Raw genomic sequence first — 24,509 nt, 5'->3', positions numbered from 1 at the left:
TTGCCACCCTCTCGTCGCAAGCCCCCAAGGTATTCGCAAAGGATCCTGCGGAATGCATGAAGCACCCCTGGCTTCTCCCGTCTCCACCTCACTGAGACCTGTAAGTCACATGATCGTTCAGGCCTTATGCGCTAGCGCTCCTTGCTCTGGCCCGATATCCATACGAATCTGCCTCTCATAGTACACCGTATTTGCTGTCTCTATATAACGCTCAAAGGCCAAGCTTCATCCTTCTGCCTACATCAGGACTGCGGAAATATCCAAATCTAAGGTCAAACACCTTTGCTTGCCTATAATCGTATATATATCCCTTGCCTAGAATTCCTTGGCCTCGTCGACGATCGAGAGATAGTGCTGTAATCGACCAAGTTCACCTTCCTAGAGCTGAATCTCGTAGTCGAAACGGTAGTTTAGTGCTTGAACCAAGGCAGTCGCGGAAGAGTCTACCTGGATAGATGTAGTACGTGGCGTCCTATCTGCAACAGTACACTATACGTAGTACCTTCGCGCAGCCCTCTTTTATCAGAGTTGATTGAATGACCGATGCCGAGCATAGGGGGGGACGCGGCCCTTATGGACATTGAAAGCGGCGGCTGGCCCGTGCACACACTTTGCCTGATGCAGCGGATGCCATTCCCGGAGGGGCAAACCGCTGTACTAAGATTATATATTATTATTTCTTTAGATTTAAAGTAATATAAGTAAAAAGTAATATATAAATATAATTTATAACTAAATTATATATATAGTAGCGTTTATATAGCGCTTTAAGTAGCTAAAAAAACTAGAATTAAAAAAACCCCCCAAAACAAAAACGACTACATTCGGGAGTCTAGCCACCATCTCCTAATACTATTATCTTTCTACGAATCCTTTAGCAAGGGTAGCCCGATCTTCAGCCGCATACTACCAAGCAGACTATTAAGCTGAAGCTGCACGTCCTCGTCAAATTCCCAATTTCTTCGATTTTGGGTCTCTTCGTCATCAAATAGTGCTCCGACTAGCGGTTCGACTTCCGTTTCAGTCGTGCTGCTGAGCACTTCTTTCAATGAATAGCTTTCCATTTCATTGAATTCTTGCTGGCCCTCGATAAAGTGTTTTTCAACCAGTGAAGGGAAGTCAAGTCGTGGCGTGAACCCACCAGCTTGCTGGAGCTGCGCGACACGGTGTAGCGATTGTTTGCCGATATCTTTTCCACGTTGAACTTCCCCGCTTTGCGCGACCCGGATCCAGGTTGCCTGGAGAACTGGATCAGCCTCGCGAACTTCGATGAGTGTGCCGGATAAGAGATATTGGTGGCTTCCCATAAAAGCCATGAGCACTGTACCAATTTCTTCGTCTAAGGCGTAGCGTAGCAGGCCGAGGCCAGATGGGATACCGAGGGCGGTGGTTTCGCCGTGCAAGTTTCGGTCGATGAATGCGGACACGCTGTCCCAGTAAGCACATGCGGTTGCTAGTTTCCAGGCCGTGATTATTATGACGCGGTCGATACTACCGACATTTTGGAAGCGCTCTTCGGCTAGTGCATTGCTTTTGAGTCGGGATGCGTCGGATATTAGAGGTTCTTTGTGCTTGATAATTTGTTTGAACTTTCCCTTTAGTGCGTCGCGTTTGCTGGGTTTGGGTGGAGGAACAGCGACGGAAGATGGAGGAGTCTCGATGGCTGGTCTGAGAGTATTTCCTGGTTGAGAAGGCATTCGGGTGAAGCCAACTTCGAAATGCTTCAAGAGCAGATGAACGATTGGCGCGTTCCGGGAGAGAACTGCGTGTTCTAAGAGAGACACCCCATGTTGGTCCAACACGTAAATATCTGCTCCCTTGTCAATCAAAATTTCGGCGATTGTGCATATCTTTGCTAACGTCTCCCCCGGGTTCTTGAAACTTGTGGCCTTTCCTAAGCTAATACACCGTCTGAGTGGAGTCCATCCGACGTTGTCGAGGATATCCACGGATGCTCCAAGTTCTAGAAGATCTTGAACGAATATCACATCGTGATTGTCGATTGCTTGATGGAGCATGCATGGCACTTGCCAACCTGTGGATCGATAATCGAGGCTTATATCCTTTTCAACAATTAACTCGAGTAATGGCCGTCGAATGTGATGATTTCGCTCGTCATCATTGCCAGAGAAGGGGAAAGCAATTAAATGAAAGGAAGTATTTCCTTGGTCGTCTAGAATCCCTGGATCTGCACCTGCCTTGAGCAACACAGAACAACATCTGCTTGCTGACTCTGTATCTTTCCTCAGGGAATACGCAGCAAGATGTAGTGCTGTGAATCCGAAAGCCAGGGTCTTCAAATTGATATCCATTTTCTTCGAAAATACGTCCAAGAGGGCATCATGCAGTTGGCTTGCCGCGCAATGCATGCAATTATATCCACTATATTGATGCGAACCAGAGTTGAATGCAGAAACATCTGCACCAGCTTCTAGAAGGATATTGACAACTGCGACATCTCCTTTGAGAGCGGCAGCAAGCAGAGGGGTATTCCCACCACCATCCTGTTGTGACAAGAGTTCGACTTTCTGCGCCAGGGTACGAGATTCGGTTGCGGGCGACATCGCTTCATCGAAACCCCTTTTCAAAAGCAAGGAAATAACGTCGAGATTCCCTACGTGGATTGCACAATGCAGACCTGAAAGCGAGGTCACATTTCCCCCACCACACAAGATAGTTGGATCTGCTCCTTCTTGAATCAACAGCGAAACGTCTTCGAGTCTATCTTTCTTGATCGCGAGCTGTAGAGCGGTGTCCTTAGTTTCCCCGTTCAGACCTTCTCGGGCATTTGGATCTGCGCCGGCGTCAAGCAGTTTCTTGATTGAGTACGTTTCAGAGAATCCGCTATTAATTAAGTAGTGAAGAGGATACAATCCCTTGGTGTCTTTGACGTTCAGGGAAGCACCATGCTCGATGAACCAGTCCAGTATTTCTGCGCGATGAAACTCAATAGCCGTGTTGATTGCTCGCTGCTCATCCGCTCCACTTAGATTGCAATCAAGATGGGAGCCACGGGAAAGAGCAAACTCCAACAGCCAATAGCAATCAGGCATGTCAAATGCTCCCGAACATGCCGCTTTCGTGCACATGAGCATGAGCAGATTCCTGTTTTCCACTGAAAGTCGCGACTCCATGGTTCCATCCTCACTTTGCTCCGGAAATGGTAATCCGGCGTTAGCAATGGCAATGTCACCCATCTCTATCGATGATCTAATAAGTCCGGTTGTTGTAAGCATAGGGGTTGAAGGGTATGCTGTTACCAGCGTCTCTCGCAGGTAAAAGAGCATTTCTTCAATAGCCCGCTGCTTGTGTCGACCATGGATGAATGTCCGTTCTACTGTGGATGATTCAGCCAGGGACCTCCACGCCGATTGTAAGCAATGCTTAATGCCTTCACCATTTACGTTGTTATTTATGGTACGTAGTCGCTCTTGAGTTTCGTTCACAAGAAGGTCTAGAATATTGACCAAGTGCAGGCTGGTGGCTAAATGGACAGGGCTCCCATTTCGAGCGTCGGATGTCCAGTCTCGAGGACCATTTGTCGGACCAGCCCCAAGATGTAGCAAAAGCTCCACTGCATCTTGAGAACCAACAGCAACTGCGAATGCGAGCGGGGTTCCAACAAGTTGAAGTGGAAATTGACGATCAAGATACCGTGGCTCGCTGACAATGTTATCAATAAACCCCCTCGATGTACCTTTTGCTTCGGCACATCGGCGTTCCGCAGCAGAATAGTCCTCGGGGGTTGGAAATGAGGAATTCTCGTCGACGGGCTGTTTCCCCTTATCTTCCCTGATTGATGAAGGGGACTTAGGGTCTACTAAATTAGGGTCCTCTGAAACTGCCGGCACCTGATCATCGAGTTGGTAAGTTAAACGAGCAGGCTTGGAGGAGTTAAAAGCAAGAGGGAAATATCCTCACCTCGGTAGTCGCTTGATCGTAAGTAATACCACTTCGAGTCGCTACAAACCTTGCCCCTTGGTATTCTGCGATATGCCCATCCTCGTGATCTTGGGGTTTAGGAGGGGAAGTGTTGGCAGTACCTTCGAGTGGTGGGTCTTCGCCACTGAAGTCAACGAACATGCGCGGGAAAATGCCACTTTTGCCCCTTGAATCTATACCAAGCCACCACTCCTCGTCGACAGCGTGCAACACTATAACCTCCTCGCCTAGTATCAGTGTCAAGGCATTATCTTCTACCGGGTGAAACTCGTACTTCACAAGTGCGGTTTTAGTAATTGATGCAGATTTCACAGAAATAACCGACGCAGGGCGTGGGAGTGTGGGTTGTTGAAAGCGGTCAAAGCCTAGCAGGAGACATGCTGCTAATTTCATGTATTCCGGAGGGAACATGCAAATGAAATGCACCGGAAGACACCCATCGTGGGCGGCCAAATAAGGATCTGCACCGACCGAGATAAGGTCGTGAACAGCATGGATATCCCCTAATTGGCAGGCAAGACTCAGTGCCGTCTCTCCAGTTGAGTGGGACGGAAGATTGATATTGTCTCGACCAGTCAAGGATTTTGTAAGCCCGTGGCGAACCGCATAGTGAGCAAAGTAGAATGGCGTTTGTACCTCGTTCTCTTGATTTTCACGTTCATGATCCTCAGTAATCTGTTTCAGCTCAGCATATGTAAGTGTTGTTGTAGAAGGTATCGCGTCTAGGTATGGGATTTCCAGTCTGCGGAAAGCCTCGCGAATGATTCTTGTGTATCGCTGCTGACTTTCGAGTGGCTCCGAAGTTCTGTCGTTCAAGTATGTCTCCGTGATAAGCTCATGTAGGGTACCGGCATTCGGCAAACCTTTGAAGCCACTTTTCGTGGCCCATTCCAGGGCTTGATCTGTATCAGCATTGGTGCCGAATCCTAAAAGATACACAAGAGACACATGGAAAGCCGCGTGTGCTGTCATGAGTAAAGTCAGCATAAGCCTGAGAGCACGCCACCATTTACGGGGTCACTCATTGCAGGCAGCTCTAAACTCACCTGAAGCGATGGAGCGGCCAGCTTCCGATCCTAGGCGAACACAATCATTCAAGATTTGTATTTTTACTAGATGTGGAATTTGAGCAACTTGAGATGGCCGAAACACCTGTACTAGTTAGTGAACTATAAACATGGGCATTATTCACGCCGCGGTAGCGTACCTCGAATGACCATTCAGCAGACTTGCCCGAAGACTGTCCAACTCTTAATCGGCCAGTTCTCGCTCTGAGGTTCAATTAGTCACGCCATTCGATTCTCAGCAAATACTATTGAAACGTACTTGGTTTTGAGAAGCAGGGGTAGCATAGGGATGTCGGCTACTCTCTGATCGGGGTCAACGTCCAACGTTGCTTGAAAAAGTTCGCGGAGCTTGCCCTTCTCAAAAGAATAGAGGTCTCCGACAATTTCAGAGTCTAAGAAGTCTATTGCAACTTCTTGCAATCGGTCAGACAGTGCGGAAAGACTCCCCAGGATACTTTCAGTGGTTGATGTTGTTTCCTTGCTCGTAGATGTTGAGCCTTTGCTGGCACTGGCAGAGTGATCAGAGGTTGATCTGGAGTCAGTTTTCGTAAATGCAATAAGGTCCCGAATTCGATCGCTTTTGTAGTACGGGGAGCCATTGTCTAAAGACTCCCAGCATAAGAGACCCAGTGCCCAGACATCGCATTTTCGAAAGTTGAGCGTCTGGTGATCGAGACCGTGGCTCTTCGCTATCTCAGGGGCATTGTATGCTAATGTACCACCATACTTCTGGTCTTCTTTTGCCTCGTCATCCTCGTACAAGAGAAGGGAGTGGCCGAAATCCGAAATCTTCGCAACTACAGTCTGTGACGACAATTCTGGTCCAGACTGTGCACTGGTGTGAGGCGTGACAAGGACATTATCCAGCTTCAAGTCGCCATGTGCTATACCACATAGATGCAGTTCATGAAGACCCCGAGCAACATTGACACACATCAACAGTCTATCCCTAGAAGGTAGCCGATATCGTCGGAGATAATCCCGTAGGGTGCCGCTAGATGCAAACTCGGTGACCAGAAATGGAATTGAACCGCTTCCCCTGAAGTTCCATCCATAACCCAGGATATTCAACATATTCTCATGGCCGGCAAGAGGGCCATGGGACATGACCTCGAGGCAAACGTCAGTCAAATCCATACTTCACGTGGCATAGTAGGAGACCAACCTCGATATCTCTCATTACACATGCTACTTGCCGATCAAAGGCCTCTTGACTCGACGCTGATGGCAGTTTTATCTGCTTCACAGCAACGACCTTCCCAGTGGACCTCTGGAGGCATTTGAAGACTTTGTAGCTGACACCTTCGCCGAGCCATTTTTGCTCCTGGAGGACGTGACCTTGGATGAATTCGAGGCCTAGCGGTTGAATTATTCCTAGGAGTTCTTGCAACGATCTGATCTGCCGTTTGTTGGGTTGTGAGAAGCCACCAACGCTGGAAAGTAGGGTTCTGTCTAGAGTAGTGAACCCAGCAGTGAACTTCGAGGGATGCACTTAGCATAGGGAGGTTGATGGGAACCGGCCCGAGCCGAGCTCGAGTCCAGCGGGCCGGATCGCTAGAGTAGGGAGGGAAGGAACGTACCTCGAGAGACACCCCCTCTAGAGAAGCCATAGCTCGCTCTCAATACACACCATCAGCGATTATATACAATACAATACAATACGGCACACCACCAACAACACGACGCAACCATGAGATCAGAAGCTTCATCGAAATTTCTGGGCATGGGAGCGCTAGCCTCGTGGCCCCCATCCTGCGGCCCAGGGCCGTCCACTCCCCAGCCGCACTTCTGGGCGCTGCAGTAGCGGCGGCTTCAACACCTAGAGAGGAGCCTCGCGACGTGATCATCGCTGCTCCTGCGTACCAAAAGACTCTCCGGGTTTAGAATCCTCAATATTGTTGTCTCGTGGGACGCTGTCCTTCATATTGGAATCATGATCGATCCGCTGTCCATTGCCGGCCTGACCATCTCGATATTTGACCAGCTCCTCAAGCTGGGCGAACGGACTGCGCAGCTCATAGCCGATGCGAAGACATTTGACGATGTGAGGCGCATTTCGTCCAGTACCTTGATTCCCCTCAATGTCTCACAAAAACTGACCGATACCTGCGAAACTTGGGGCGACGATCAATAACGAACCATTGCTGACTTCAACGCGTGGCTTAGGATACTGATGCCCTTTACGACAAGCTAAAGGACGAGAATAACCGCTCGCGGCAGCTAAGACACCTACTTTTCGAATCTTCCCCTATATACGGCGGTCAAGCGCTCTTCGAGAAATTTGACGAAGATGTTCAGGACCAGATCAAGATATTCTTGGGCCGACTGGTGAGCATTCTACACGAGGGGTATGAACTTTTGCATCGACGTTATGGAACAACTGGAACAATCATCCGGAGCCCTTCTCCCCAGAGTTCGATATCCGATCTATCAATCTCCCAAAAGAGCTCCAGTACTCTCGATCTGCTCAAGACGTTCCCGAAATCTTCCATGATGGTCATCCGTTGGTCGTTGCGAGACAAGAAAAGGACGGAGGAAGTGCTCAACAATTTTGCAGATTTGAATAGTCGGATACACGAGAACATAAAGTTATGGAGTCTTGCAACGTCAATTGGGCTGGACATTCAACATCTTGAACGGTTGAAGAACGACAAATACTCTATTGACCTGGGTTTTAACGTTGATGCAACGCTCCAAATTGCTGCAGGCGATGCACAATCAATCGATGGAACCTTGGAACTTGGGGAACAGGATTGGACGAACGCGATAAATTCCTCAAAACCGGTGGAAGAACGCTTCGGCTTGATGCAGCTGAATGGCATGAGGTTTCTACAGGAGAATCGATCGTACGATGAACATCGACATGGATCTTCATCTACGGAAGTAGACCCACGTACTCGAGATCGCGTCGATGGTCTAGCAAAGCTACTCCAACACCCGAAGGAACGCGTGTTTTGTATTCCCCGGTGCGTTGGTTGGAAATATGTTCCCAGCGCTCGTCGTATCGCATTCGCATTTGAGATCCCCGCAGATATCACGACCGAGCCGGTTAGCCTGCGACGATTGCTCGACGGCACAGAGAAACCGGAGCTCGGGGACAAGTTTCAACTGGCATTCGGCCTTGCAAGATGTATTGCACAGCTACAGATGGTCAAATGGGTCAGGTCCTCCAGACTTCTATATACCATCCTCCAACTGACACTACCAGGTACATGAGAGTTTTCGCAGCGAGAACATCCTGTTCTTCCCTCCAGAGAAGGATAAAGACGCCAAGTCTATGAAGATGTCGGCGTCGACAATCGATTACTCGCAGCCCTGGGTGCTCGGCTTCGAATACAGCCGTCCGGAATCAGACTTTTCGTTAGGAATTACCGACGTCTGTCTAGCACGCGATATATATCGACATCCAGTGCGCCAAGGCCAGCCAGGAATGATGTTCAACAAGATACATGATATATACGCACTCGGTGTCGTTTTACTGGAGATTGGGCTCTGGGAGCCAGCCATCACACTGGAGAAAAATCAATTCAAGCACGCACGAGATCCATATGTTATTCAGGCACAGCTTCAAAAGCAGACAGCGCGAAGACTAGGTTCAAGAATGGGAGAACGATATAAGCAAGTCGTTTTGAAATGCTTAAGTGGAGACTTTGGTGTTGTCGATGATACCAAAGAGGACTTGAAGCTGCAACAAGGATTCCGAACTCAAGTCGTAGATGTTCTCGAGAGAGCTTCCGCTAATGTATGATTGCAGCTATCCTCAGGGTATACTTTTTTCATCCTCTTAGCCTTCAACTGATGAAGGAAGTCGCGCATTCTTTTATCCATGGAGTTTGCATTGGTAGCATTAAATGCTTGACTGATGAGCCTGCATTTTAGGTTTACTCATAGCATCTGGAGTACTGTTGGAACAGCGTCTTGTTGTGATTTATGACTCAATGAATATTTTTAGATCCAAGTTGATTGTCTATAGGGTGCGACATTTGTACAGACCTTCATTTGGATGATCTAATTGGCTACTACCTTCATTCTCCTATGCTATGCCACATATTTCGATGACTCCGATTCTCAAAATATTAACCACATCTTCAAGTCCGGACTTTCCATACTTTCTTGCTCCTATCCAGATCCCCGAAACCTCATTTTTTTTATACTTCTTCCGGTTCCGCCAAACTAGCTTAACGATGCTACACTCTGCCGCTTCGCCGAAGAGCAACAACCCGACGTCTAATCGAGCCTACTAAAACTGTGCCCGAGTAAAAGCTAAGTGCACGCCGCAGGGTGATGGCACCGGTAGTCAATGCGCAAGGTGAATAGACTCCGGTGAATAAGCTTTGCGGAGCACCTGCTAATGTAATGCAAGATGTTTTCGCCTGAAAAAGCAATGTGTAGCTCTACTAAGGAGCAACCGTAAAAGGAGGTCACCTAATACTACCACGTGAGTACAACTTTTGCTTATGTTGTTTTGCAAATATATGCTTCGAAAACAATTCCCGGTAATGATTATGATTGTCAAAAGATTCAGAATGGTATCAGGATTCTATTTACGCTTATTGTCACCTTGATTTTGGGTGTTGATGACCATCCTTACTTTCCCGCTGTTGTCTATAGAAGTCGCCGTCTTTATACCGCGTGGTTGCTGTAGTGATTGGTATAAGATAATAATATCTTACGTCAACTGGGCGATCAAGGAGTCTCTAGAATGTCTCTGGATAGAAGCTCTAATTCTTCCAGTGGTTGATTAATCTGTCCAAGCATTTTTGGAAAGCGATAAGTTTCCAGCCCTCTAACGCCCTTTTCAATCACTCATACGATGTAGGACATTATTATCTTATATACCAATCGATGCGGTATAGGAAATCGTGTTCTTTATGTATTATGCAACAACACGCGAACCAACCTCAAGGCTGACTTATTGAATGGGAACACAGCTTAATTAGAGGAGAAGATCGAAAGTCTCGTCACTCTACTTGCCGCTGCACATGGAACTGTGATAAAACCAGACAACGTATCGCCACAAAGCCCAGACCAGACCATTTCTGTTGCATCAACGCCACCAGTTAACAATCCAACGCCAGCTCTGTGGGGAAATCAGGATGTATCTTGGAACGGGCCCGCGCGGACCCAAACCTAGCTTCCTGTTAAGCCCCCTGATGCAACTCCACTCTCGGGCTTCAAAACGCCTTTGTGAATACACCGTTGGCTTCTAGGCCAACGCCCCTTCCTTCTCAAAGTTATATGACTTCCAACAACAATAATACTGTAGAAGATGAGGACGATCTGCTGTGTGCTTTTAGGGAGCAATTCCTTGTTCGCTTTCCCTTTGTCGTCATTCCATCTAATATCAGCGCCAACGACCTGCGCGTCCAAAACCCTTTCCTGCATCGAGTTATTATGACGGTGGCTTCACAAAGACGGGGTATACAGCAGATTGGGATGGCGAAACAGATATGTATGGACATTGCAGCCGCTCTAATTATTAGGGGTGAAAGAAGCATGGATATGTTCCAGGCGTTGGTTGTGTACAATACATGGTCAGTTCAACCCTCCTAGCCTAACGCCTCAACTTAACTACGAATTCTCCATCTTTCGGGCTCTGGTGCGCCATGGAAAGCTGACATTATAAAGGTTATATTATTACTCCCCTACAACTCCACAAACACAATCAACGGCAATGTACCAGCGATCTTTTGCTTTGATATTCGATTTGGTGTTAAGCCGCCCGGTTCGTGAGCATGAAGGGCCGGATATGTTTTCACTCTCTCTACCTTCTCTGAAGAGCTTTAGGAACAGGAAAAGCTAATTGCTGTGGTATATTATACTTGACCCTTCCAAGACCGTAGCTGAGATCAATCCAAGAGAAGCTAAACGCACTCTTGACGAACGGCGAGCCTTCCTTTGCTGCTACATCTTGACTTCGGTGTAAAGCCCTATGACTTTTCAACATAAGTTCTTGTGGCTAATTTTCCTCAGAACCTCTTTGTACCTCAAGAAAGCCGACGGCTTGCAATATTCACCATATATGGATTACAGCTACAAAACTTTAGAACAAGCAAACGAATGCGAATCTAACCTCCTTCTCATTGCTCTTGTGCGATTGCAAGTTGTGTCTAAAGTCTACCCACGGAATATATCGAGCAAATCCAAGGAATCTCGAGACTCCGATGATCTCAAAACACCTTCCTAGATGTACGTCAAGGCTATGAAAAGCGAATTACAGAGCCTCTCGAAGTCTTCCCCCCAGCCTTCAACAAAATAGTCATTGACTGCAATTCTCCCGTCCGACCTCATACCAATTAATCATCACAACAGAATTCCTCATCATGAACTACCGCGGCATAGAAATCTTCCTCTACAAACCCGCCCTCCACTCAAACCCCATTTCCATCGGCTTCAACACCGGAAACTCCCAACGTATGGACATGCTCCACTCATGCCTCGTCTCCGCCAAATCCCTTCTCGACCCCAACCTTGAGCAACCCCTGTCCGTCTACAACCCCCCCCCCCCCGTAATCGAACTCTCCCACTTGGGCCAAGCCATCGTCACAATCTTCAAACTATCTCTCGTCGACCTGACCGGCTAGGACCTAACCTATGTCCTCAAAACAATCTCGACATACGACTACTTCGACCGCATTATCGCTAATCTCGACAAAGTGGGAGCGCTGATCGATCAGAGCTTGCTAGAACTGTGTCGAAACCCTTTTCCAACCGGCTGTGCTAATGCGATGCGTAGGATCAAGAGCGTGTATGAGGCAAAAGTTGCGGCGGAGCAGGCTAGGAACTCGGTGGTTTTTGAAGGCGTAGGGATTAATGGAGATCAGATGGATTGGTTGGACGATGCTTATTGGCAGGAGTTGTTGAATGATGGGACGTTTTTGCAGTATACGGCTGTGTAGACTGGTGTTTAGATGTGGATTTTGTATTGTTATACCCCTCTCCGATCATGAAAAACCTGGACGACTAATTCGAGAGGTATATTGAAATGTACTTGTAGTTGTTGATGAGCAGTATGAGAAATGGACTTTTCAAAGGGGTAAATAACCGATATTGTTCATTTCACTATTTATACTTTTCCTTCATATTGCTACTTGTAGGTTGCAATACTATCTGCGAACACGATGGCGCTGATCTAAGAGCTGAGATACTTTAGTAGAAGGGCATGGAAAGTTTTAGGTTCTATTCAGAGGGGAGATGTTGTTCTTTAAGTCGGTTTCCGCCCTGTGAAGCGTAAAAGATGCTACGTATTAGAGATTGTTGGCACTGGCTGTATAGTATTGACACTTATAAGGTTTCTTGCCAACGAAAATAACTACGATATTAACAAAGCGTCTTATAGACCTTCTTCCACTGCGGCCACGTACTCTCATCATCCCTCCACTGCTGTCTTACAAACTCACTCTCAAATGTATTCCTCCCCGTTTGCAGATCGATCTCGCCAACCCTTATCCATCTTGTCTTATACCAAACCTTATAAAATATATAAAACAGAAATACTACAGGCGCCGCTAAACAAGCCTCAAAGAAATTACTTATACGCTCGCCGGCCTTCTCGTTACCAGTACTCCCAGCAGGTGAAATCGCGACAAAGACCTGTGCTATTAGAACTAAAACTAGGCTAATAAGTCCGACCCACGACCCCGTCGTTCCGACTGGTGAGCGGTATATTAGGTCGGAGGGCGAGTTGCCTTGTAACGCCCAGGCCTTGCGAAACATAATATGTGCGTAGCAGATAGAGAGCCAGGTAAAGATAGAGGAGAGGCCCGACAACGCAAGGAGCCAGGTAAAGGCGGCTCCTTGGATAGGAGAGATATAGAGGTAGGCGACCAAGCCGATTATAGAAGCAAGGAGGATACTAGCTATAGGCCGGCCTTCGCGGTCCACGTAGGCGAGGATTCGAGGTGCTTGGCCCTGTTCTGCAAGGGCCTGGAGGGTACGCGTTGCACCACTAGACAGGAAGATTAGTATTTTTGTTAGGTTGTTAATAGTAAGGAGTAGGTTTAAGGAGAGTAGTGCCTTTAGAAAGTAGAATAAAGAAGCTTCTAGCAAAGAAATAGATTATACTTACTACATAGAGGAATTAGCAACGCTGAGGACAGCTATTAGTACAATAGTATTTATAACCGAGTCAAGGCCTTGGATTTTGGCGTCCGTGATAGCAATAATAAAAGGAGACGATTTGCTGTCTACATCGTTCCGGCCTACTAACCGTGGATCAGTATACGGGACTAGTAAACCAACAATAGTAATAGCTAGTACGTAGAACTAGTTAACTTGTTAGTTAATAACATTTTAGGGCGCCTCCAGTAGCAAGGTAAACAGACAATTAAAATACGCCAGAATACTTGTTTACTAGCTGTCGGCAGCGATTGACTAGGGTTGTGCGTCTCTGCTGCCGCCAAACCGACAAGTTCTGTCCCGGAAAATGAGAAGGCAGCAGTAACAAGAATACTAGTAAAGCCACTCATGCCGCCATGAAAAGCCCCTGGATCAGCCCAGTATCGGCCTCCAATATAACCGCTATCTGGTGTCCCGGCGCAGTTGATTATAACGCCTAGAATTCTGGTAAGATTATTAGTTAAGAGCTCTTCTTGTTTTGACTTAGTGTTTTGACTTAGCTATTAAGCACTTACATAAACCCAACCACAGCCGCGACTTTCATAATAGAAAAACAATACTCGGCTTCGCCAAAGAATCTAACTCCGAATAGATTGATAGAAATAATAAGGAGTAGGAAGAATGTAATAGACGCCCATCGAGGAATAGGCAATGACCAAAACTCTAGACAGATTGCTGCTGCCATTACTTCTAATGGCATTACGAATAGCCACTGCATTCCATAATTCCACCCAGATGCAAAACCCCAAGCTGGATCAATAAATCGCGTTGCAAAGGCCGAAAATGAACCGGCGATAGGGAACGTAACAGCCATCTCCCCAAGAGCCTGCACTGTGCAAAACAAGACTCCTCCAATAAGGATGAAGGCAATTAGAAGCGACGCTGGCCCTCCAGTTGCAAGAGCCTGGCCGGAACCAATAAATAGCCCAGCACCTAGTAAGTTTTGCTGTTAGCCGTCAAGGTTTCATATAGGACGGACCGAGTAGCTACCTATTGACCCCCCAATTGCTATCATCTGAAGATGTCGGCCTTTTAACTTTCTCACCAGGGCCGTGTTTGCAGTATTGTGCGCTGCCGCATCGGCATTAAATACCCTCCCATGCTTGCCAACCAACACCCGGGAGGCCTTGTGAGCAGGATGAGGGCGGAAGCTGTCAAATATTCGTGAGGGTGAGGACGACACTTTTGCTCCATCTGGCCGGCGAAGTAGGGGAGGGCCGGTGGAAGACGAATCCGAGTATCTTTTGGGGGTCTCCATCTCGGTGATGGAGGGGTCATCCAGCTTGACGACTTGCGGCATTGTTTGGAACTTTTGACGTGAGGGGCTAGCCACCAATTGGCCGGGAAGGAGTACAGATACGAAGTCGTGTCGTGTCGTGGTGGGCAATCAAGAAAATCTCCCTCGTGGGTGGTAGCTGGTGCTTGTTCGGTGGCTATTGTATCAATGATATCTGGGCCCCGAACGAAGCCATAGGACAAGAGCCCAAGGTCGATAGACGACACTACACCGTTCGGCGACCTCTGACTGGTCGCAAAGGTCCAGGTCAATACTGCATGCCTACTTGGCACGCACGGGGGATGGGGACCGAGCACACGGCTGCTTCTACAAAACCCCCGCGGCCAAGAGGGCGCACTGTTACAATTAATAGGGCTTTGTTGTGCTACTCGCCATGTACAGAGTAAGCCAAGTGCTCGCCAGTGCTCACATCCACTTTAGGTCTCAGGCAGCAACACTTCTGGTGCGATCCCGTGATATTCGGCCCGGATATTCATCCGGCCGGTGATACGCGATCACACGTGTGGCTCGTGGCTCGTGGCTTGTGGCTTGCGGGCTGTGGCTTGCATGCCAAGGGGACTTCGAACTTACGGAGTCGTATGCACAGGCCGAAGCGGTACGGAGTAGTACATGCTGCCCTGCCCGCCCCTGATGATGATCTGGGGCTCTCTCTCCGCGATACAGCAAGCAAGCACCCAGCCCCCTTTTGCCTCTGCCAATACTCGTTACCTAAGGTTCTCCAACGTAGTAACGCTTGCATTGGTCATGTCATCATGGACACCAACGCCATATTAATAATTGTACCTTGTAGCTTGTAGCTTGACCGCCCAAACCATCCTCGTGGGGTCTGACCGCACGCTTATCTTGTACCCCAAGATTGCACCCCATGATCCGGACGCCTCCTGTGATGTTCGGTCGTGAAGTGTGCGGCGGTGATAGGCCGCGTATCTGGAGTGCCGGATATCCTGTAGAATGGCGTACAAGTATTCCCCTTTAACTTTTCGCTAGTTTCAAGCAATTCGGTGGTTGTCCCTTCCTCCATTGCTTTCTCCCACGACACGACCGTGTTGGCGTGACAATTGTAACTTGATCTTCCTCACCTCACTGGGCTGATGATATTTGAGCTGCGATGGACATATTTCGTCGGCTTGCTGCGGAAGCGCCTGAGCCCCGAGGGTTTCGGGAGGACAAACCGACACTTATTATGAGTTGGGTATGTAGACTCGGGGAGTGTCAACGGCAGCAATGTTTTCTAACGGTTTTTTATATAGTGGTGTACTATCTATGCGATTACTACCATATTACTGCGGATTGCCGGGCGGTATATTAGGACTGAACATATCTATATTGAAGATAGAGTTATGCTTCTGGCTATCGTGCCGCTTCTTATCCGGATAGCCGTAGTACACCCTATCCTCCTCTATGGTACCAATAATACCGTTATCACAGAATTATTGCCAGCAAGTATTCGCCAGCGAGAAATAGGAAGTCAGCTTGTGCTAGCCTCACGGGTGATGTACGCCGCATAGTAAGCCAGCCCCCTTCTCCCCGGGAGAATAGTCGATACCTAAGACTCATAGAATCAAACTAGTCTCTGGATGGTAAAATATAGCACCAGCGTCTTCCTCTTCAGCCACATCAGGAAAACCTCCCCCCGACATGTCCACCGCTTAGAACATCTCCTCCTATCTCTTACATTCCTGGCGACTTTTATTAGCGCTCTAGCACCATGTCAACCGTTTACACATTACTGGCAAGTGGTGCCGGATCCGGGACCCCAATGCCGACAAGGATACGTCTTTTTGTTTGTAATGGGTACTCTAAATATCATCACGAATCTAGCCTTTGTCGTTCTCCCTCTCCGGGTAGTGTTTATGTCAAGTTTATCGAAGATACAGTAAGGGTTCAACTCTCGCAAATAGCCAAAAAAAGAAGACATCCCCGTGTTTTGCTCTATTGGACCCACGGGTTAAATGAAGGCTAATAAGGAACTCAGGAAATTCTCTATAACTGTTCGCCTTGCTCTACCGCTGGCTAGCGTAGCACTCACTCTCTACCGTAAGTCTCATTTATTCTCTCCATCCGCCTGTGCCAATTTTCCACCCTCGTTTCCCGAACATGTGTAGTATCTCAAATTTATTACCAAATCGAACCATTCTCGAGCTATTATGTCTCCCTGCCTGAACCGCCAACCACAACGCGAAAGGACACTCTTCATGTCGTATCTCTTCTTAGTTCATTACTGACAATCACCACCTAGAAATTCCCGCAGTCATCCAGCACCAGGGTCTTCAGCCCTTCCGCACCCTCATCGCCTCCATAGACATTCTCCTCGCAACAGTCGTGGCCAATGCCCCGGTCCTCGTCTCACTCATCCAAGACCGCGGCGCAAAGAAGAGCAAGTTTAAATGGAGACCTAGTCTTGCCAGCGATAATGAAGGCGCTTTACGGAAGGCCGAAGCAGGCTGGAAGACGAAATGGCAGGATGGCAACGGTAAGAGTAAGGGGCGACCTGACGGGAAGAGCGCGGCTGGGGGGCAGGAGATAGATAGAGGGATGGCGCTAGAGATGGATGATATGAGGCCGTTATGTGGCGGGAGGGAATTTAGCCGTGTGGATGTGAATGTGGGTGTGGGTACGCCCGAGAATGTGCGGCTAGGCGATATTAGAGTTGCGACTACATGGGAGGTAACACAGGCTGGTAGGGTAGCAAATGTATAACGAATGAAAGTAATAAACTACGATTTCGAACAATTGAGTAATAGCTTTCTAGGGGATAGAAGATAAAAACAAGTCGGGGGGAGAGTTAGTCTAAGCAGGGCTATAGTAATTTATAATTAAAGAGTAGAATTAGAAGTAAATTACGATTAAGTACTTAGTAATTACTTACGAAATAATATATATTATATATAATTTATAACAAGCTGAATTCTTATATAAACTTTCTTTAATATATTCGTCCCTAGATTCAAGTAAAAACGGCAGTTCGAGCTGGGTAAATGAAGTCGACATCGGGATCTGCTTTCCTGTGATTCCTTCAGTTCCAGAGGATCATTTACCCAGGAGAACTTGGAAAAAGTGATTCGTTGTAAATATATCCGGCTCTGGAAACTCCGCAAATTCGGTCAGAACGCATGGCCCATAAAAGCCTCGCAAGCCTGCCTTAACAAAGAATACATACAACAAATGAGTGATGTCAGAGTACCTAACAAATATCTTGGGGTTGTTGCGGACGATTTCGTAATCGATATGCCGCAAGATCTCGTTTGCTTCTGTCCCTCCTATTGTAGTGATAATACAAGTTACTTGGGGGTCAAGGAAGGCTTTATGGATTTCATTAGCGATATACTGAGCCTTTTGGAGGAATATCGAAGTAGAATTGGAGGTCGGTATTAGTGAGTATATTATTTTGACTAGATATCCTCTACCCCCAAAGAATTTCATACCTCGTGACATAGGAGGTAGTAGTAATTCATCTAGCCGTAACGAAAGGGAAACAAATGCTATTGTATCGCCCGATTTTAAGGCTTTAGGGATGATTATGGTCGTTGTTGGGCTCGTGTTGAGAGAGTTGTTTCTATATTGTAATGCTTGAATCAGAGGAGTATTAGGTTTGGAGAAAGCGAAACGTAGACAAAACTACTCGACAGTGATAGGACAATCGATGTTATTAGTGAGTCTGCATTCATATTCACAGGGTGTCATTCACAGGGCGCCGGGAGGAGTATATACGAAGGTTGGTTAGGTAAGTATTCAATTTCACTAGCTAGGATGCTCATCGACCAGGGCTGTGACATTTACCAAGGTGTCAACTCCTATAACAGTAATGCGTTTAAGGAGCATATAAAGCTCTAAGGGTTATTATTGATATTTGTAGAAGAACTAGGATTTTTGCAATACGAAATATAACTTGCTAGCAAAGGTAGTACAATTGCGACTTGGCTCCGCCCACCTTGATTTCCACCAGAAATATCGAGGGAAACTAGATTTGCGTTTCTCCGTGGAATAGGCTCTGACAGCTGCCTAAGTTTAGTAGTAGGGAGAAAGCTTGTAGCAAGAGGCCGGTCAACTTGTGATCGTCGGGATCGTAATATTCCGGACGAGGCATTTCAGACAGATGCACTAATTGGTAGGTCCATCTGTCCGGGAGATTGGAGGAGAGCCTCGGGAATAAGGGATTGAGGAGTTAGCTTACTAGTAGATTACAGAGCGCCCGCATTTTACGCATGATTGTTCTATAGTTGTCTTCCTGGTTAAAGTCCCGCTATTCTTCTACTCCTGAGCTCGTACATATGGCCAAAAGTTCTGAAGTTAGACAACAAGAGGGTTTGATAGCACTTGTATTAAAGAAAGCCCCGATTGGCACACATTTTAATACGGGCCGCCGGACAAGGAGCTTCAAGAGAAACTTGCCAGTTTCAGAAAACTTTCGACAGGCTTGTAGCAAAGCCCATGCTCACCAATCAGATTCCAGCTGCCGCGGTTCTTCCCAGGGAGGAAGGTCCAACTTTGTCGGGACACTGTTCGATGATTTTGCACTCTATACACAGATGAGACACCATTGGACAACATCATCGCAGGAAGTCAGCCATTAGACTTTCCGCCGTTTTGCCCCATTTTCTATGAAGGCAACGTTCTTTTCAGTTCGGTGCTGCAAAGAGATGACAAGAGTAGGAAGATCTCTTGCTGCTTCGGTCAGATCTATCAACCGATCTCTTTTGGCCCGGTTGACGCTCTTCGGGCCACTAATTTTTGCTTCTGTCAGTAACAAATGCAGTTGGACTGTAAGAGAGCTATCTGGGAAACGAATTATATCAGGGAAATATGTGGAGTCCTTCTCAAGACGAACCATGTCCAATATCAACGAGTGTGACGAAGCCTTCTCCACTTATAGGATTCTGAGACATAATACTTGGCATAAAAGCCATTTGAATGTGTTTGCTAACGATAAATCAGCCCGAGATTTGAGATATGTCCACGCTGATGGGACCATATATTTTGCATATACAGTACCCTGACGAGGTCTTCAGCGAAAGGACGTTCCGGTTGACGAATAGTGGCAAATTGCGATAATCTCACTCATACAGACTTTCGCCAGCTTTCGTATCTGATAATCTCCTGATACTCATCCACAAAGCTAGCGGGTATTACTATACGCCCAGAATCCAGTGCGAATTTTGGAGAGTCCATGCTGAGGTAGGAATTAAATTAACGGACAGTTTTGGTTGGTCCTGTGGGAATTTGTTGATTTTTAAACACCACACAGACCTCTGCTTTATATACGTAAAATCCACCATCTTTCCTTCCATTTGGGTACAATTGGATAAGCTAAATAGGTACTGGTTTAAGTAGAAAAGCTGCTTGCGTTATGAAAGAGTGAAACCAGCTACTATGACTGAAAATAGAACATGCAGATTCTGGTTGTGGAATACGGTCCCATGATCTCAATCCGGGGTGGAGGGGAGAGTGGAGGGGCAGCCGAAGTGCGCGTTACCGAATTAGACAAAATACCAAGTGTGACCAAGTTATATATACTTAGATATCGAGGATCCTGCTGAGCCGGTTCGAATATTGTTGCCATTAACGTTGTCCTGCCGATGATGTTGTAGGTTCTATATTCCACACTACTCCGTCGAGTCTGTACCCTCCTGAGTTCTTGGCTGATTCGAGCGTAGCCGGGGCCGTGCTTAACGTGAGTGTGACTTGGGGGAGGAGGCACCCATTTCGCAGATATGGCCTTGGATAGCCGGCCTCACGTTTGCTTCCGAGGCCGGCCTCGCTGTCTCTTCTGCTGTGGGCCAATTGATGCGTTGACTTGAGCCACGTCTCGCGCTCAGATCGACGGAAAGAAGACAAGACCGACAACCTTCGAAGAATACATACGTGCCTGCCACAATAAGCACGGGGTAAGAGCATCAATATTGGTTTGAGTCACAACTTGTACGGGGCGTTGCCCACACGACATGAACAGAAGGTGTAGACAAGGAACCCATTTTTCGAGAATAATCCTTCAGAATCCCACATTTCCCAACATCTTATCCACACTTTCAGCCAAGTCCATAGAAGCGCTTGTCAGGGTAACATGCAGAGATGAAGCCGAGCTTTAACATTAAAAGAAGCAGCCCAAAAGACCTCAGCTCCTGGTGCAAAAGCACAAAAACCAAGTTTAGGGAACCCATATTTGCTCGAACCTTCATATTCTAACAAACTGAATTAACCTTTCTTTCAGCCCATCTCGTCTGCGCCTCAAAACCCACCCGCTCTTTTCCAGTAAGATTCTTCAATCCTTCCTCCCTAAGCTTAGCGAATATCTCAAGTGCCTGGTCGTATGCCTCATTGGAAGTCCATCCATCACGGCTAACGAACCCAGCTAATGAGTCCCAAAATCTGCACGCTCGTTCCACCCCTCACCGTCTCTATAATGAACCTGCAGTTCCTCTTCTGTGAAGTGTATTGGACAAGGAGTATTGAAGCCTAATTCGTCCCAATGCCTGTGTATGTTACATGTTAATAGTATTCTAAACAACATAGAACGAGGAATGAACAAACCGTTCGAGTCGAATAAGGAATTGCCGAAAAGGTATAATATCTCCATCCCAAGTGTTCGCAGTAAACTGTACTGTTTTTCTCCTTATTCGGCCATGATGTATGCGAGAATCTCGCTTCTTCAAGGCCCTCGTAATTCTCTGGGAGCTTTAGCAGCATCTGGCCATTATAATCCACGAGTTTCGGACGCCGGAATTGAAGGAATAGAGGGCCAGCCCATGTATCCTGCTAGTCAATGAGGCTAGTACTTCGACTGCCTTCTACAAAGAGGTTTGCAGAATGAATATCCCAATGCCAAAGGGTGGAGCCGGAAAGCTTCTCGTTTTTGGGGAAAAGGTATGGTATAGTACATAAGAACATTTTGTAGAGCGAAATGGGAGAACTGGGTGAATTCTGAGATTTAGATGCGACAAATATATCTTTTTGCGGTTTTGGAACAGCAAAGCTACTTATCCAAGCAATCTCCCGATTAGCTATCGCTGTCAGATAATCATCTGGGCTTTCCTCTACATATTGGAATTAGCATACCGTAGTCATATTGAAATGCAAACGGGTTGAATTTACAAGGACCTCGGTCAATGACCATCGACGCACGCTTTCCATTCCAAAACTCTCTGTCAACAACTGGTCCGATGGTAAAACGCTCTTCTGCAACTCTTTTCAATTCTGCAGGAATATCGCCCACAACCTTAGCTGTTTCACATCCTGGAAATGGATCGGTTGCGAAGTAAATATTGCCATACCTAGTCTAAGATTAGTGCTATTTTTTAATACCATTTTCCCCCACGAAATACAAACTGTGTGAAAGACACTGAGAGTAGCTTCTTCTAAATTTCGACTAAGCCCCTGACGATATTTATTTTGCCAGAAATTGTTTTGCCGTCCCACACGTCCTCTAGCTGTATCCCTGGTGCCTCCTCCATTACAATATACTCGGCTTCTACAGGATTGTTTGCTGTTGCGCTCCAAGCGAAAACCTTTGGAACGGGATATTGAGTACGGTTCTAGCCTACACAAAGGTGCAGTGCTAGTCAATATCCTTTTGCGATATCAAATTAATAATAGAGAGAAATCTCACAAAATCCATAGTTGCAACTTCAGAAGCAGTCGTCTTATAGGCAGGGCCAGCGTTCGGATTTGGAATACGTGCAATCGCAACAGAACCGTTGTCCATGACCAGGCGGAACACCTTGTTGTATCCGCCTTCAGCGAGTTTGGTTATGGATACGCAGGATTGCGCCCCAACGCTTTCGGCTGCGATGCGCTGGAGCTCTTGCACATTGAAACCAGGAATCGCTCACGTTGCCGGCTCTCTTCATCCCATAGCCAGCGGCCACTCTTGTAGTGGAAGAAGTGCTCATACGGTGAGGTTGAATTCGTGGACATTGTCCGTGACAGATTGTAGCGGATACTAGACTTGCTGGAACCGAAGCCGGGTAGAATTTGTATCGGAAGACAATATTTGATGAGGGAACTATGTAGGGGTCGATAAAGAATGCGAGTAAGGTGAGGCATCTGGGCTAGGTTGCTACGGTTGGAGGAGGATTTGAAAGGAACATCGCAGATGTGGGGAAGGCTGGTTCATTTTTCAACAGCTTAGAAGAGTTCGCTGGTCAACTGCCCACCTCTGAACACCCAAAAATTGGAACTTTCTGAGAATAGCTAAGAATTTGATAAAACTTGGGAATATGGTGTAGATGAAGCTTGACTTAGTCAGCTAATAATACCTGATTACCTGACCTAATCTTTCCACTATAGTATTATTGGCGGAGCTACCGTCAAGACCCCGACTTCAATAACAATATCGTCCACTATCCCGACTAACATGATGAGCACCCTTGTTCAGACTGGAATAGCAACAAATTGTAACATGGTTCAATACAGCGCAATCGCATCTTTATATGGCATCTCCCTCGCCGATTTTTATAACCGGAACCCTGCTGTTGGAAGCTCATGCCAAGCCTTGTGGCTTGACACATATGTTTGCGTGAATGTGATTAGAGGAACAACAAGTACGTCTTCGAAACCTCTTACAACCACCTCTGCAACTGGGATTACTACCCCAACTCTGATACAAGTTGGAATACACTACCTTTTGGTTCACCACAACTCTTCTCGGTATGGTTTGAGACTCGATATCCATCAACCTAAGCATTTCCCTCTCGTCCAAAACCGTCATGAGCGTCTTATTTTATAGGTATAGTCCGAGAGTTACGAGCTAACGACCCCAAAGGGCCGACTTAGCGGTGGGTGGCTGGCTGACCTCGCGATTAGTTCTGCGCGGGAGCGGCGTAGTCACGGCCACGGGCCGCCCACGGGCTTCCGCACCACCCTAAAACCCGAGTGACGGGCTGACGCGTGGTTATTCAGCGATTGGGAATGTGCATTGCATTGCGACTATTGAATGTCTCGTACTGTACGTACTCTAATGCAAGGCGGAGATCTCGGGGAGATTTGGACTCGGGAGATCGAGGGATCTTCGATGCAGTTACAAGTACTCGAGTACTACCAAGATACCGCTATGCTAGTAGCTATGTTTTGTATTTGTGTGGTTGTGCTTCACATTGCACAGAAAACCTGCATCCAGTCGGCAGATGCGCAGATGTGATACGACTGACTCTATGCAGGTTCTGCAATATTGGCTACAGCAGGTAGTGACATTCATTAGTTATGCCAGGTTTGACAGTGGTTGCTGTTAAACCAAAGAGGGCAATTGCTGTCATCTGTCTCTAGTATTGCAAGAGATCATTTACTTATCTCATTTGTTATAAATTAAAAACCTATGGAGTCAACCCTAGATCCAACTGGTTCTACGTTTTTGAAAACTTTACTATCCTTTCTTTAGCGATAAACCACATGGGGGGGGTTTGCATCCGTAGTCTTTTTAGCCTAAGGCGCTATGTAGACGCTGTTATATATAGAACTTAATTACAAATTGTGCCTATATACTGCTTTTTGCCCGTATCGCTCCAGATCTGAAGAAATAATAACAAATAAAATATAAAAGAAAGTGATCCATTTTACCTAAAACTCCCTGAAAGCTTCAACTGTATTCCATCATTTCGTTTCTCTGTGTTTGTGACTGTGTGTCAGGCCCCTCCAGGCCTCGATTTCCACTGTGTCTCCAATCGTCGTTCTACTTCCCTTTACTCTAGTACTGACATCTGTGTGTTGTATGCCCTGAACTGATCAAGTAGATCTATTGCTATAATAAAGTTGATTGCTTTTGGGATCAGCTTGGAGCTCTTCAAGAAGATCCTTGCGTCCTTTACTACCCAGCTTCCTAGGTAGTATTTCCTATTTTTCCTGTGTTTTACACAGTCCTCAATAATGTGTGATGCTGTCTGGTATGCGCTGTTACACTCATGCCATGCTGTCTCAGCTCTATTGATCTTAAAGTGGTATCCATTAGGCCGATCCTTTCGGTTCTCATCCGGATGAGAACTGAACTCTACGCCCTATAAACCACGCACTAGAGAAATAGTCACTTCGCTGTATCCCTGCTAGCGTTGCCATGTTTCAGCGGACCAAGGGACAAGTGCTTTTTATGCGTCTACATT

The 24,509-nt window shown here is 46.9% G+C and overlaps 6 protein-coding genes across 6 annotated transcripts; 3 read left to right on the top strand and 3 right to left on the bottom strand.

Annotated features, from left to right (window-relative positions):
- Positions 1-863: 863 nt before the first annotated feature.
- BP5553_08840 (uncharacterized protein) lies at positions 864-6,619 on the bottom strand (the record flags this gene model as incomplete). The annotated part of the gene is made up of 7 exons (XM_032017463.1): positions 864-3,851; positions 3,922-4,907; positions 4,989-5,094; positions 5,150-5,213; positions 5,269-6,119; positions 6,175-6,486; positions 6,590-6,619. The coding sequence occupies 7 exons, from the start codon at positions 6,617-6,619 to the stop codon at positions 864-866; spliced, it is 5,337 nt and encodes a 1,778-aa protein (XP_031866106.1).
- A 323-nt stretch (positions 6,620-6,942) lies between these two features.
- On the top strand, positions 6,943-8,757 carry BP5553_08839 (uncharacterized protein; the record flags this gene model as incomplete). Its single annotated transcript, XM_032017462.1, has 3 exons — positions 6,943-7,053; positions 7,176-8,168; positions 8,218-8,757. The coding sequence occupies 3 exons, from the start codon at positions 6,943-6,945 to the stop codon at positions 8,755-8,757; spliced, it is 1,644 nt and encodes a 547-aa protein (XP_031866105.1).
- Positions 8,758-11,332: 2,575 nt separating this feature from the next.
- BP5553_08838 (uncharacterized protein) lies at positions 11,333-11,908 on the top strand (the record flags this gene model as incomplete). The annotated part of the gene is made up of 2 exons (XM_032017461.1): positions 11,333-11,518; positions 11,594-11,908. 2 exons carry the CDS (start codon positions 11,333-11,335, stop codon positions 11,906-11,908), a joined length of 501 nt encoding a protein of 166 aa, XP_031866104.1.
- Positions 11,909-12,329: 421 nt separating this feature from the next.
- BP5553_08837 (Amino acid transporter-like protein) lies at positions 12,330-14,427 on the bottom strand (the record flags this gene model as incomplete). The annotated part of the gene is made up of 6 exons (XM_032017460.1): positions 12,330-12,957; positions 13,078-13,098; positions 13,219-13,274; positions 13,334-13,571; positions 13,643-14,060; positions 14,118-14,427. 6 exons carry the CDS (start codon positions 14,425-14,427, stop codon positions 12,330-12,332), a joined length of 1,671 nt encoding a protein of 556 aa, XP_031866103.1.
- A 1,105-nt stretch (positions 14,428-15,532) lies between these two features.
- On the top strand, positions 15,533-17,124 carry BP5553_08836 (uncharacterized protein; the record flags this gene model as incomplete). The annotated part of the gene is made up of 5 exons (XM_032017459.1): positions 15,533-15,616; positions 15,675-15,931; positions 15,995-16,300; positions 16,400-16,461; positions 16,664-17,124. The coding sequence occupies 5 exons, from the start codon at positions 15,533-15,535 to the stop codon at positions 17,122-17,124; spliced, it is 1,170 nt and encodes a 389-aa protein (XP_031866102.1).
- A 4,053-nt stretch (positions 17,125-21,177) lies between these two features.
- BP5553_08835 (uncharacterized protein) lies at positions 21,178-22,335 on the bottom strand (the record flags this gene model as incomplete). The annotated part of the gene is made up of 5 exons (XM_032017458.1): positions 21,178-21,422; positions 21,478-21,692; positions 21,838-21,953; positions 22,028-22,203; positions 22,251-22,335. 5 exons carry the CDS (start codon positions 22,333-22,335, stop codon positions 21,178-21,180), a joined length of 837 nt encoding a protein of 278 aa, XP_031866101.1.
- Positions 22,336-24,509: the final 2,174 nt, after the last annotated feature.

Source organism: Venustampulla echinocandica (genome assembly GCF_003357145.1).
Source record: "Venustampulla echinocandica strain BP 5553 chromosome Unknown scaffold_9, whole genome shotgun sequence".
In the NCBI taxonomy this organism is placed as follows: Eukaryota; Fungi; Ascomycota; class Leotiomycetes; order Helotiales; family Pleuroascaceae; genus Venustampulla; species Venustampulla echinocandica.
The sequence above is the reverse complement of the archived record's forward strand: the minus strand, read 5'-3'. Positions and strand labels throughout refer to the sequence as shown.